Source organism: Monodelphis domestica, chromosome 3, assembly GCF_027887165.1.
Source record: "Monodelphis domestica isolate mMonDom1 chromosome 3, mMonDom1.pri, whole genome shotgun sequence".
Taxonomy (NCBI): Eukaryota; Metazoa; Chordata; class Mammalia; order Didelphimorphia; family Didelphidae; genus Monodelphis; species Monodelphis domestica.
The window spans coordinates 157,935,271-157,948,502 of NC_077229.1; the positions used below are offsets into that span (position 1 = coordinate 157,935,271).

General features: G+C 38.7%; 1 protein-coding gene across 1 annotated transcript; it reads right to left on the reverse strand.

Moving 5' to 3' along the window:
• Window positions 1-134: 134 nt before the first annotated feature.
• KCNV1 (potassium voltage-gated channel modifier subfamily V member 1) lies at window positions 135-12,748 on the reverse strand. The gene is made up of 4 exons (XM_001380638.4): window positions 12,357-12,748; window positions 10,594-11,090; window positions 6,915-7,444; window positions 135-2,181 (listed from the first exon to the last, which is right to left on the reverse strand). Exons 2-4 carry the CDS (start codon window positions 11,073-11,075, stop codon window positions 1,670-1,672), a joined length of 1,524 nt encoding a protein of 507 aa, XP_001380675.1. The 5' UTR covers window positions 11,076-11,090; window positions 12,357-12,748; the 3' UTR covers window positions 135-1,669.
• Window positions 12,749-13,232: the final 484 nt, after the last annotated feature.

A 13,232-nucleotide genomic window follows, 5' to 3' on the forward strand; every position in this document is an offset into this window, starting at 1 on the left:
CAAATTCCTCTTGCTAGCTTAAAATATTACATAAAATATGTTCATTTTAACTTATTTTCTTAAGGAAAGTTTGTGATTTACTCTTACCAGATTTCTAGAAAAAAATCATTATTTTAAGAAGAAAATATACATTATTTTCTGGGTAAGAATTTATTCCTTGGATTCAGGATTAATAAATAGGTATAACACACACATACACACAAAATCCATAAATCTCACTTATCTCCAGGTATCTCAGTGGTTAGAAAGCTGACCTAGGTTCATGTCCTGTCTCTAACCCAACATACCTTTTTGATTCAGGGCTAGTAACTTAATCTCTCTGTCCTCTAGGCAACGAAGACTATAAAAAATCACAGGAAGGTGGTGACTTCAGTGATATAGAGAGCTTCCTCATCTAGGAATTCTAGATATTGATCAAATGACAGGACCAGTCCCTATCCCCACAACAATGGATTTTATATTATTGATTTTTCTGCCTTTTAACTTGAGAGTGTTAGGAATTAATTCTATAATAAGGCAGACAAAGTACTATTTATTCTCAAGACAAATGATTGACTTTTCTTGCCTTTCAGTCAGCCTCAGAACTTTGATGGAAAATTTCCTGGGACAATGAGAGAAATGTATAGAATATAAATGAACAAATAAATGACTACTGAGACTACTGGTGTTAATTAAATATACCCTTTTTACTGATTGTAATAATTTAATAATGGAAATTTTGAATTTTGAATTTTCTCATGATGTAATCCTCAAATATTCACTGAATAGAAGGCAATCAGGGTCAACCAGGCACCTCTAGAGTATAAATTGGGATGCCATCAAGCAAATTGCCTTAGTAATTACATCACTGTTAGTGAACCCATAGAGTTACCAAACCAATTAGCTAGGATGAAAGTATTCCATGGAAAAGTTGTCAACTGAACCTTCATAAAGCATTCTAAGTAGTCTGCTTTCCACATGGTCGCCCCTATGTCATCTGCCCTCTGCCCCAACCTCAGTCCCCAAGTAATGATGGTGGTATTAAAGTAATCATCCAGGGCATTTGCCTGCCTCATTCAGTATCTATGCCAGTTATTAACTGGACATTTTGTGAAGCTGGAGGATCAGTCTGTAAATAGAAAACCAACTTTTTCTTGGTGAAAAGCTAATTGGGCTATTTAGGGCTCAAGCATGCTAGTGTAGCAATAGTCTTTTGTGAATTAACAAAATTAATTTCTTTCCTGGGGTAATGCAATTGAATAGAAAATGGTATTACATATAGATGTAAGTTTTCACTCCTCTTTCTGTGTTCAATTTTTTTCTTATCATTCCTTTATAAATAGGGCTTGAAGGCATAATCACTTCCTTAATGTTCTCCATGTCATAGTTTTATCACTACACATTAAAATCCTGCCATACCTATGTTATTGGAATGGTTTTACTTTGATGTATCAATTGCTTTGGTGGTTTTAATATCCCAAAGTGAAAAAGTAGCTTCAGTGTCACCCTGAAAATTTCTATTTGCCTTTAGTGACATGACATACTCTGACATACCAAGGAAACTATTTGCAAAAATTAAAACAGCAAATGCTATGAGATAATTATCTTAACATTGGCAGACATATACATCAATGCTTCATTAACTTTGCCAATTACATACAAGCTTTTTAAAAATACACTGTAAGTGGATTTAAAACCAAAAGTCATCTCCTCCACTGCTTCTAGTACTTGCTCTTTCTCTGCCTTTCAATCGGAGCATTTCCATAATACTTCGGGCATAAACATCTCTCAAGTTAACGCTGATATAGGAGTCAGTGGCAATATTCTTTGTCAACTTCTTCAAGGCTTCACGCTGTCGAATAGCTGCTTCTTTCAGTTTCAGAGTGAAATAGCAGGCAGAAAAGCGGTCATTAATAATAGCAATAGGCAAGGCCAAAACCAGTATCCCTGATAAAATACAAACAAAGGCCACAATTTTGCCTGTGGTGGTGTCCGGCCTTATATCACCATACCCTACAGTAGTCATGGATGTTGTTGCCCACCACCATGCACAGGGCACACTTGTGAAGGTTGTGCCTGGCATGCTTTGCTCAGCAAAATATTCCACGGTGGAAAATATTGAAATGCCCACAGAGAGAAATAGGAGCAGCAAGCCAACCTCTTCATAACACTGAGTGAGTGTCATTCCTAGTGATCTCAAGCCTGTAACATGAGAAAAATTGTCAGTCATTTGATATAATTAATTCTTTTAATTACTGTAAACATTTGTGCAGTTTGGACGGTAGCTAGATGGCTTCTCCTTTCTCCCTCTTCCATATATTTTTGATAAAGCCAGAATTTTGCTATTATTTAAGCCCACCTTGGATATAAATATGTAGGTGTAAGTGAAGAAGGTAAGACAGCTTTGGCATAATTGATATGTGTGACCTAATTGTCCCCAACAGTTAGAAGCCATTGACATAGAAGATACTGATCAGAGTACTGGTTTTGGAGCAAGGAAGACTTGGATCCAAAATCTGTGTAATCATGGGTAAGTTACATAAATTCTGAAGGCTCCAGGGGAATCCCCAAGACTAGAATTTGAAGACATATTTTAGAGCTTCATTTGTGGGTGGGAATTTCCACTATTGGAGTTACCTGACCTGATAAACTCACAGGTTCAAAAAAAAAGAAAACAAAAACCAAAAAACAGTTTCAATACCATCACAATCTAGAAGCATATCCAGATTAATAACTCTTGAAGGGAGAACTAATGAGAAGAATTTGCTCATTTCTGCTCAAAAAGGTTTTCTATGCAAGTTGGGTAGTTCATTGAAAAATAATAATAGCAATAACACATTTATAAAGCACCTTAGGGTTTGCAGAGTACTTTACATCCATTTTCTCATTTTAGCTACAATGCTGGATAGGCATTATCTCTATTGTGCCTAGGGAAATGATGCTCTTTCAGAAAGTAAATGTTCCTTTTCATTAAAATATATTTCATAAAAAGGAAATTTTAAGAATTGGGAGGAATTTCAGTGGTTAGCTGGTTCAATCCATATATGAAGAAACCCACTCTATAATGTACTGTAGAGTATGTAGTACTTACATGATCCTTTGACACTAGTGGACTATGAATTGTGTGTACACTCAAAGACATCTATAACTCCTAGACCAAGTAGTACTTCCTTTTTGACACAGTCCATGGCCTGCCTGTTCCTGTAGCCAATTGGGCACACTGACTCCCTATTATGCTCTTCTAGGAGGTTGCTAGTGATCAGCAAAGTGAAGGTACTCCATGCACCTGATAGATGGTGAAGAAAATGCATATGGAAGAGTGCCTCCATCCTTAGGTCCCCTTAGGAAATATCTACTGTTATCAATCCAGCAACTAGTCATGGAAACTCATACATTAGCCTGCTAACCCTGATAGGACTTGATCTCTACCCATAGTAAAACCTTAAACCACCCCCTCCATCACCCACAGTCTCTCTCCAAACAAAAACTCATACATTTGAGTTCAGGGCCACATATTCTTTTGGCATGTGGCAGGGAAAACACTACCCTTTTCTATAGAGCTCCAATGAGCTGCTCCCTTGGGTCATAGTCCTTATTTCCCTTAACTTGTACTATTTGCCTCTGGACCTTGATGTCCCCATTGTCTAATTGGTTGCTGCTGTAAGTATCAGTGATTCAGGCTATAAACACTAAGGCTACAGGTGTCAATGCTGTGCCCTAACGTCAGGGAATTCCTCCTCCTTTGGGACATGAGATGCAGACCGAGACTAGGACTAAGTTTGTTGACCCCACCCTGGAAATTCTTACATCAAACTCTGAGTCTCAGTAAACAGGAACTCCTGCTCCTCAAAAACTGTTCTATTAGTCAAGGAAATGGACAACTCATGAAATCAATACCCTTAAATTGGCCATCTAAACTTAACTTAAAGACTCCAATCACCACATGAGTCAGCCCATTCTACTGTTAATAAGTTATGCAAACTTGTACCCAAGACAGAACTACTGACCTCTAGGGCAGAGCAGAATGAATCACTTCCCTCTTCTCTATGACAACCTTTCAAATACTTAGATAGTCTTCTACAGTACTACTTCTAATAATTCCTATTGCTATTATACTTATCTATACAGTTTCCCCTTTATAATTGTGTTCAATTATGAGAATGTGTATGTTCTGTATTCCCAATGACATCATAGTCTCCAGAAGCCTGGAATATCTATCATATAATTGTGTTTCTTCGCACAATGGTATATGAGTTATCTGCCTAGGAAATGCTATTTACTGACAGGTAGATTTGTCTTTACTTTTAAATGACTATGTATTAGGGATCTTCTATTATACTGTTTTATCCCCTATCTATAATTTAAGTTCTACCATAAATATCTCTATAAGGTTTGGGGTAGTGTACTTCTTTTCTAGATTAGCCTAAATCCTATTTTCACCCCCAAAAAGAAAGCAATTTTTCTGCTATTCTATGTGGATGATAGAGAAAATAAACATTTAGGAAGTTCTGAATTCAATTTCTCTCTCAAACACTATTAATTGTGTGACCCTAGGCAAGTCACTTAAACTTTCTCATACCTAATTTCCTCTTCTGAAAAATGGAGATAAAAATACCATCTACATTACAGAATTGTTGTTAGGCTCAAACAATATAATACATGTAAAGTGCTTTGCAAATCTTCAAAAGAACTGCATAAATGCCAATTATTATTCAAAGAGCTAAATTACTGTGCTGACATCTCCTATTCATCACATGTAGATATGGAATAAGAAACCTAGTTTTGAGGATTTCAAAGGATTTTTGAGAATTAAGGAAGTGATGCTCCAAATTGTAGAAGGCTTAAGACCCCAAAGAAGTCACTTATATGAAGAAAGTTAATGTCATATCATAGAACCTGCTTGATATATATCTACAAGGAGGGGGACAGAGCTCTTCTGAAACATGGTCAATCTTTGCAATTAAGATATGCCTAAGTGGACCTGATCTGACTCACCAAAGACTATTTGAAATTAATTCAAGTGTTATTTATACTTTCATTACTCTCAATTCTGATATTCAGCCCCTCCAGATGGGCATGAGTTATTAATAAGCTGTTTATTGTTAGAGACCAATGAATAATATATATGAAGTTTAATCATTTTAGAAGACCTCCTAGGCAACATGCAGAGGTAAATTCATATTGGAAGCATAATTTTCCTAAACTTGCTCTTTCCATTATTAGCAATATAATGATATCACTTGAGTTCATCCAGTCCAATGCCTCTCATTTTAAAGAGGAGAAAACTTCAGCTAAGAGAGATCAAGTGGATTTTACAACCCTACATTGATGGACTAAACTACCTTTGCTTATTTTGTAAGATTCACATAATAAATATCTATATAGGGAAGGAGACAGAGAGGAAATGAACTTATTTTTTTGCTCCTAAATGATTTTTTTAAAACCCTTACCTTCCACCTTAGAATCAATACTACATATTGGTTCGAAGGCAGAAGAGTGGTAAGGGCTAGACAATGGGCATTAAGTGACTTACTTGCCCAGGTTCATACAGCTAGGAAGTATCTGAGGCCAGATTTGAACCTAGGACTTCCCATCTCTAGGCCTGGCTCTCAATACACTAAGCTACCCAGCTTAATGTACAAGGATGGCAATTTTCATGTAGATAATCAGTTCATCTTTTATTTAAGTACCAGGTTATGCTCTTGTATGTAACAGATCCATGGAGTTGATGCTTGTCTAAGAATTTAGAAATCCTTTGTAGAAAACTGACATAGTAGAAATTACTGTTATTTTCCTTTTTTCTTGTCTTCTTTTCTGTTGAGAAAAATGTAGTCTTAACTGTGTTTTAAAATCAAATCCCATGAAGAGTTTATAAATACACTAAGAAAGCATCCTATTATGTTTCAAAAAAAAGGACTAAAGCTTTTAAAAGTTTTTGGAAACCCCATTATCAAAGCCACGTTATGTGAAACTGGGAAAAGACACTCTAAAAAGAAAACAACAACAATTTTTTTCAAGAAGAGTCCAAATTAATCCACTTTCATAAAAAAGAGGCTAATTGCTCTGCCCCCAACTTCCTAGTTGTCCATATCCCTTGAGATACAGACAAAAACCAAACAGTTTGGCAATATAGATACATATATAGTGAGTAATTAATCTATTTCCACCCAATCCCTAATTTTTTCCTTTTTACTCTCCCTTTCTTCTCTCCAAATTCTACCTCCTCCCACTGGAGGAAGTTTCAATAGTGTTCTGTGAAGCCTGGAAAGAATGATTATCTTCTACATATTCTGATTAGAGGGTAGTTTGTATTTTGAATGTCATTCTAGTAAATGGGCTAAATGAACAGCTTTATTTCTATGCAAGATATTCCTTTTCTTGCTACAGAAAGTATATAGGGAAGTGAACATACTCCTTTATATCAAAACCAAGTGGGGAACCTAGGGGAGAGTCATTAGAAGTTTCTTATGACCTCTGTGTCCGGAAGAATATTTAGCCAGCTCCCTGCTGGACCCAAAGTGGAGAACTTGTTTATATTTCCTCATGCTATTGTTTCATTTTAGTCTATGGATTCATTTGACCCTGTACTTACCATGTAGAACATGATTAATAAGTGATTTTGGATTGGTGATGTTACATATGTTGTTCCCCCTCTGGAATGTAAGCTCTGTGTGAGTGAGGAAGGGACAAGATTGTTTCATTTTTGTCATTGTACCCCAGGGCCCAAGAGAGGACCTTACACAAAATAGATGCTTAATAAATGCTTGTGGGTTGATTAATTGTGACATTTATCACAACATTAAAGCCTTAGGAAAGAGGGAAGCACATGTCCGCTGGCACATTACATACTTTTTGCAGAGGCAATTTTTTTTAGGATTGGTGGAAGCACTTAAACCCAATGGTAGTTTTAAAAAGCATTAATGAAGTGTGAATACCTGTTGAATGTCTGCCCAGCTTTAGCATGCGCAGAGCCCTGAGTAGTCTCAAAACCTGCACGATGCGCCCCACATTTTCCAGCTCTTGTGTGGTTTCATTTTCACTCAGGCTCTCCACCAATAGAGTGATATAAAAGGGGAGGATGGCCAGGAGGTCAATGATGTTTGCCACCTTTCTCAAGAAGCCACACCTATTCCTCACACAGAGCAAGCGCAGGGCAAACTCTCCAGTGAACCAAGTAATGCACAGGTACTCCAGGGCCTCCAATAGCTCCATGTCCAGCCAGCTGGGTTCAGCTGACATCAGGGCCATGTTGGCAATGGACACGACCACAAAAATGATGGAGATGATCCCAAAGATCCTGGCAGCTGTGGAAGATCCTGGTTTTTCAAGAATGTCCCAGAGCTTCTGTCTGGAAGTGGGGCAGAACCCTTGAGAAAAATCCTGGTCACTTTCTTGCTGACTCTCCTGATCTTCAGTATCATCCTTGAAATCTAAGGTCTCACTCAACTCCTTTCTTTTCAAGTACCTTTACAAAAGAACAATATGATCATTAGAACTTTTATTTAAAATGATATAAGCAGAGAAATGGCATTAGCACTGGTGATGATTGTTTAGTCTGTTCAAGAACAATAATGATATAGTAGAAAGACCTTGGACCTGTACTTGGACAGCTTTAAGTTCAGACTCATCATTTAGTAGCTTTCAGAGAATATATTTAATAGGTATTTAGAAATGTGGGTCTATTGAGAATATGGGTAAAAGCCAAAACATAAAATGTGAACTATTTACATGGAAATGATCACTGACATCATGGAAGTGGATGAGACAACTAGGGTAGAGGATATATAGAGAAAAGAGACCCAAGGACATAATTTTAGGGACATCAATATGAAGAAGTGAGAGAAAGAAAAGAAAAGAAATCATGAGAATGCACTGTAATGGAAGACAAAGAGAAAGAGGATCAAGAAGAATATGGTCAACGGTGTCAAATGTTGCAGAGCAGTCTAGGAGAATAAAGACAGGAAAAAAAATGAGTACGAGATTTGATTTTTCTTCAGGTACTATGGATTTGAAAGTTGTTAGGAATCTTGGTGGGTACCTAGTTCAGGGTTGTCAAACTTAAATAGAAATGGGGGCCACTGATTCATACACAAAAGACCCCTGGGGTTTCATATTGTCTTAATTTTAAAGGTAAAATTATATATACTTTATTGTATTTTTTCTATTCAAGGCTTCCCAAATATATTTTATTCTGGTTTGGGTTCATTTAGGAGTGATGTAGGCCATATATGGTATATGGTCTGAAAGTCATGTATTTGATCTAATCAGTGTAATAAGCATTTACTAAGTAATCTACTATGTGATAAAGATAGTTGTGTAGTACACATATATACATGTATATACATGCACACATAGATGTATGCATATGTGCATATGTATAGCTATAGGATATATGTACATATACATACACACATATAAATATACAAATATCCATATATATATATATATATAACAAATTGGAAATAATATCTGAAAGCATTACAATTAAGGAAGACTTGGAAAGATTTCTTTTAGAATGCTATATGAGATTTTAGCTGAGATTTGAAGGAAACCAGAAAGACAGGAAGTGAAAGTGAAGAGAGAGAGAATTCCAGGCATGGGTGAAAATACATAAAGATTTTTTTGCCATCTAGGTGAGAGGACGTGAGGACTGGACTAAAGTGGATGCACTGGTATTAGTGAGTAAGGGATGGATTAAAATGATTTTGCATGGAATCCATATTGAATATGATAATAATAATTGGTTTTCCTGCTTCTTTTCAATTGCCTCTACATCTATCCTTCACACTTTGGCCCTGCTAATCCTTCTAATCCAGTGGTTCTCAACCTTTCTAATGCTGTGACCCCGCATATTATACAGTACCTCATGTTGCAGTGACCCCAAACCAAAAAATTATTTTGGTGGCTACTTCAAAACTGTAATTTTGCTACAGTTATGATTCAGAATGTAAATGCCTGATATGCATTATGTATTCTCATTGCTACAAATTGAGAGATTGAGAACCGCTGTTCTAATCAATTATTGTAATTATGACATTTTGCACTCAAAAATCTTCAGTCCATAATCTTCACCAAATAAAATAATATCTCTTAACTTGGACATTCAAAGCCCTTTATTTTCTATAGTTTTCCCTGTCCATTTTCCCACCCTTCAGTGATAAATAATACTTTACTCCTTAATTTTTTTCATAGAACTATGTACAAACCTCCCTTTTCCTCAATATATCCTGTTTTCAGTAATCTCCCTTGCATCATAATTATTTGTGTACTTGTCCTTCCCATTATTAGATTGTGAATTCTTTTGGAGAAATGTTTGTGTAGGTTTTATTTAATATACTTATAGGCAACTATCTTTTCTACAGTATATACTTAATTAACATTTATCAAATGGAATTAAATAATAAACACTTACATATTTATATCACTTAAATTATAAAGTGCTTTCCTTACAACAACACTACAAAACTGTTAGTATTAATATTATTTCCATTTTAAAATAGGACACTATGACCTGGAGAAGCTGAATGATTGGTCCAGAGTTATATAGCTTGGGGCAAAGCCAGCACTGAACCCAGGTCCCCAGACTTCCTGTTTACAGGCTGTGTGTTTCATCTCAGAAACTATCAGTATGAGTCTTAGTTTCCTTGTCTGTAAAATAGGGATAATAACATCATATATGGGCTCCAATGTTTGTTATATATAGGTCAAATGAATCCAAGTAAATAATGTTTTTTAAACAAATTGTAAAACACAAAATAAACATGACCTATTATTACTCCTGGGAGACAGAATTGAATCTATAATTTCCTTACTTGCCATATAATTGTGGGCAGGTCACTTCATTCTGACTCAGTATCCTTATCTGTAAAATGGAGTTAATAACTGTTACTGCTTATTTCACAAGGTTATTGTGACTAAAGTTTTTCCAGTCCCCAAATATGTAAACTCTGTGCTTTTATTTGCAAAGTGGTCATCAAAATCCTTTAACTTTTCATTGTTTAGGAAATGACTTTCTATCTTCTTTCAGGTTATTCTGAAATGACATCTTGGTAATCTGTCCTCACACTCCATGTTTTTCATACTCAATCCTACCCATTTCATCTTATTTTTGTTGTTCAATTTTTAAAAATTTCTTTTTTCAAATACAATCAACTATTTCAACTAATAAAAATAGAGCAGTACAAAATTAAGTATCAAATATTAGGATCACCTGTTGAAGGACTTACTTTCATTTACACATGCCCTTTACTTACAGTGATCCTAGATATAGAGCTGGAAAGAATCTTAGAGGCCATGGAATTCAGCCCTTTCAATTTTACAGATAAGGTAGCCCAGGCCCAGAGTAGTAACTTGAGCAAAATCACACAGGTAGATTCACAGGCGGAATTCATTTCATCTGACTCCGCCTTCCACTTCCCTAAACTGCCTCCAAAACTAAAAGACAAACAAAGCCATTTAGGTTCCACAAATTATATAGTTAAGTTCTTATTTTATCCTTGACTTCCACCTTTACTCCCCAAAGTGCCCTCAGTTATTAACACATTTTACGCCACCCACTAGCAACCCCGTTCTTGGCATCCGTAGCTCCCCCCTCCCCCCATCTCCATAGGATACCTGTCCCTACAGCAGGAGTCTATGCTTAGCTCATCGATTCCCCAGTACTGGATCTCTTGCAGGAAGGAGAGAGCGCACAGCTGCTCCATGACATGTAGCCTTCCAGTTCGGTAGTAGTGTAGAATATAGCGAAAAGCTTGTGAGCTCCTGTCGAAGAAGTACTCATTGTCTACTAGGTTGGCGTCATCGCAGAGTTCCAGGGTGCTGGATGCCGCTGCCAGGGTGCCAGGGTGGCGACAAGATGCCACCACCACGGCCAGCTTGCCCAGTCGCGTGTGCGGGAAACAGGACAACGCTTGCTGGGATAGGACAAAGCGGCTGCCGCCCACGTTAACCGTGAAGCTGTCCCCTAGGGCCAGGGGCTCTCCGTCACCCTCGCTGCAGAAGACGCTAGAGTCTAAGGAGACCAGAGAGCCGCTGCTCAGAGGAGTCTCATTGGCCGCCCCAGCAGCGTGGGACCGGCAGCGGGCAGGCGCCTCCATCCTTACCACCTGCTCCTGTGGACAAGACAAAGTTTAAGCGGCTAAGCGAGCCCCAGTGGGAGGTGGGGGGTCGGGGCGGGGTGAAGAGGGTTGGGTGGCGCCACGGGTGCTGGCAGCGGGTGCTTGAGGAACCGCCAGGATGGGAGAGAAGCAGCTTCCCACTCGCTCAGCTTCCCTCTCCATCCCCAGCACTTCCTTTGCCTCTTAGTAGCTAAATGTATTCAACCCGGGGCACCAAACAGTGCTAGCTTACAGGAGTCAGAGTGGGCAGAAAAAAGGAGTCACCCAGCAGAGAATCGGGCAGATCTGAATACAGGCTGTATTGCCAGGGTTAGATTTTATTTTATTTTATTTTATTTTTTGTTTTACAATATCAAGATTTCATTTAGTGCCAGACCCGTCCTATCCCCACGCCCATCTTCTATGACAAGTCCCTCCCTATGTACCAGGCAACTGAGGAGAATCTGCCTTTAAGAGGAGTGACAAACGCATGTGAATTGGCTTGACAACTGGGGTGGGGTTGGGGAGGTTGGAGGAAAGCAGGAGATGGAGAAATGCAGGAAAAGTAAAGGATGGAGGTGGGGGTGATGGGTGGGGTAGAGGCGGGGGTGTGGGACTGCTTCTCGTTTTCCTTCCAGTGCCCTAAATAAAAGGGTGAGAATGGGCCTTTCCTTGAAGTCCATTCCAATGAACAGATTTCTGGTTTATTCTGTTGGGTTGTAACAATAGCTTTCTGGAAGGTGGAGGGGAGAGGGCTGCTGAAAGGGTAAGGCACAATTAGGCAGGTCAATACAATAAGTAGTTCCATCCAGGATAGTCTACTTTTCCTCTCTTAGTTTTTGACCTCTGTTTGAGAAATACCTGCAATTTTATGGGATCACCCTTTCATTTTCTCCTGGAAAACCACTGGTAACTTGGGGTTTCCAGTGAATAATCCACGCGGTTCCCTTAAACGGGGGGGGGGGGGTGTATTTACTTTAGGTTGCTTTGGCGTCAATATGCATTCCCCTAAAAGTTACCAGATGAGCTTTCCTAGGAGTTAGGCAGAGACCGAAAAAAACAAACAAACAAACAAAAAATTAGCTTTCCAGATAAATGAAGGCAAAATGACCCAGAAAGGAGTGCGATGCTCAAGGCAGTTGAAAGAATGGTGGCGACTTGGTAAAATATGAGGAGGAACTGACCTCCCCAAAACGAAAGGCTAATCCGGTGCCTGGGAAATCCTGTTGGTAACCCTCTCTGGGCCTGACTGCTAGAAAGGGATATCCTATGGTGACTTACCGGCGCTTTCCTGGGCTGCTGCTCTGCTGAACATCTGGGCTGGGTACAGCAGCTGCAGCTTTGGAGGAAGCTGCTCTGAGCTGTTGCAGAGACTTCATTCGTCCCTCTTCGCGCCTGTCATAAGGAGAGTGTACCCGGGCAAAGACTTTGCTGACCAAGGAGGCGTGGCACAGGGACTTGCGATAAATGGAGCCTTTACCCTGAAGCTTCTCCTGCCTACCTCCCCGCCTTCCAGTTGCTCTGGGAGCTTTACCGCCTCCAGCCTAGCTTTTGACAGTGCTGTTCAGTAGAGCCCTGCTCTGTAGTCACCCAGCCTTCTAGCACTGAGAGCAGGCTGTGAAAAGTGAACAGGAGAGGAAGGGGGAGGTGTGGAAAGAGGAGGGAGCTAAAAGCTTGGAGACACTGACAATTATATTTATGTTGAAGACATTAGTTAACACTTAAAAGTATTAATTTTCATTCTTCTTTGCCTCCACAAATTCTCAAGGTAAAAGTTCTCCAGTCTTCAAATAATCATGTCAATCAAGAATTAGATAATTATATCTCCTGTGTTGTGGTCTTGGATCATATTTTTAATACCTTGCAAAAAGTCATCCTTCATTCTGCAGTGTCACTAAGGTTCTCTGAGAGAGGTGGGGGAGAGATATATTTTCTTGTCTCCCTTTTTCCTTCTAAGTCATTTTAGAAGATGCACAAAAATAAATCAGAGGCAACAAAGTGCCATTATTTTGGCAGGGCTCTAGGGTGGAGGAGGAAGATGTAGGATGAAGTCGTTGTGTTTTTTCCCCTGAGAGAATAAATAACCAATTACAGGAAGAAAAAAGTTTTCAGAATATTCTGAGGTTCATAGGGTTTGGATTAACCTGAAAGTCATCC

What these genes read in the sequence shown, in the direction of transcription:
- KCNV1 (XM_001380638.4), bottom strand. Translation starts at nt 11,075, where the DNA reads ATGGAGGCGCCTGCCCGCTGCCGGTCCCACGCTGCTGGGGCGGCCAAT. An exon ending in GACTCCTGCTGTAGGGACAG is followed by an intron (nt 7,445 to 10,593) that starts GTATCCTATGGA and finishes TCTTTTGTAAAG; the next exon opens with GTACTTGAAAAGAAAGGAGT. An exon ending in GCTGGGCAGACATTCAACAG is followed by an intron (nt 2,182 to 6,914) that starts GTATTCACACTT and finishes CTCATGTTACAG; the next exon opens with GCTTGAGATCACTAGGAATG.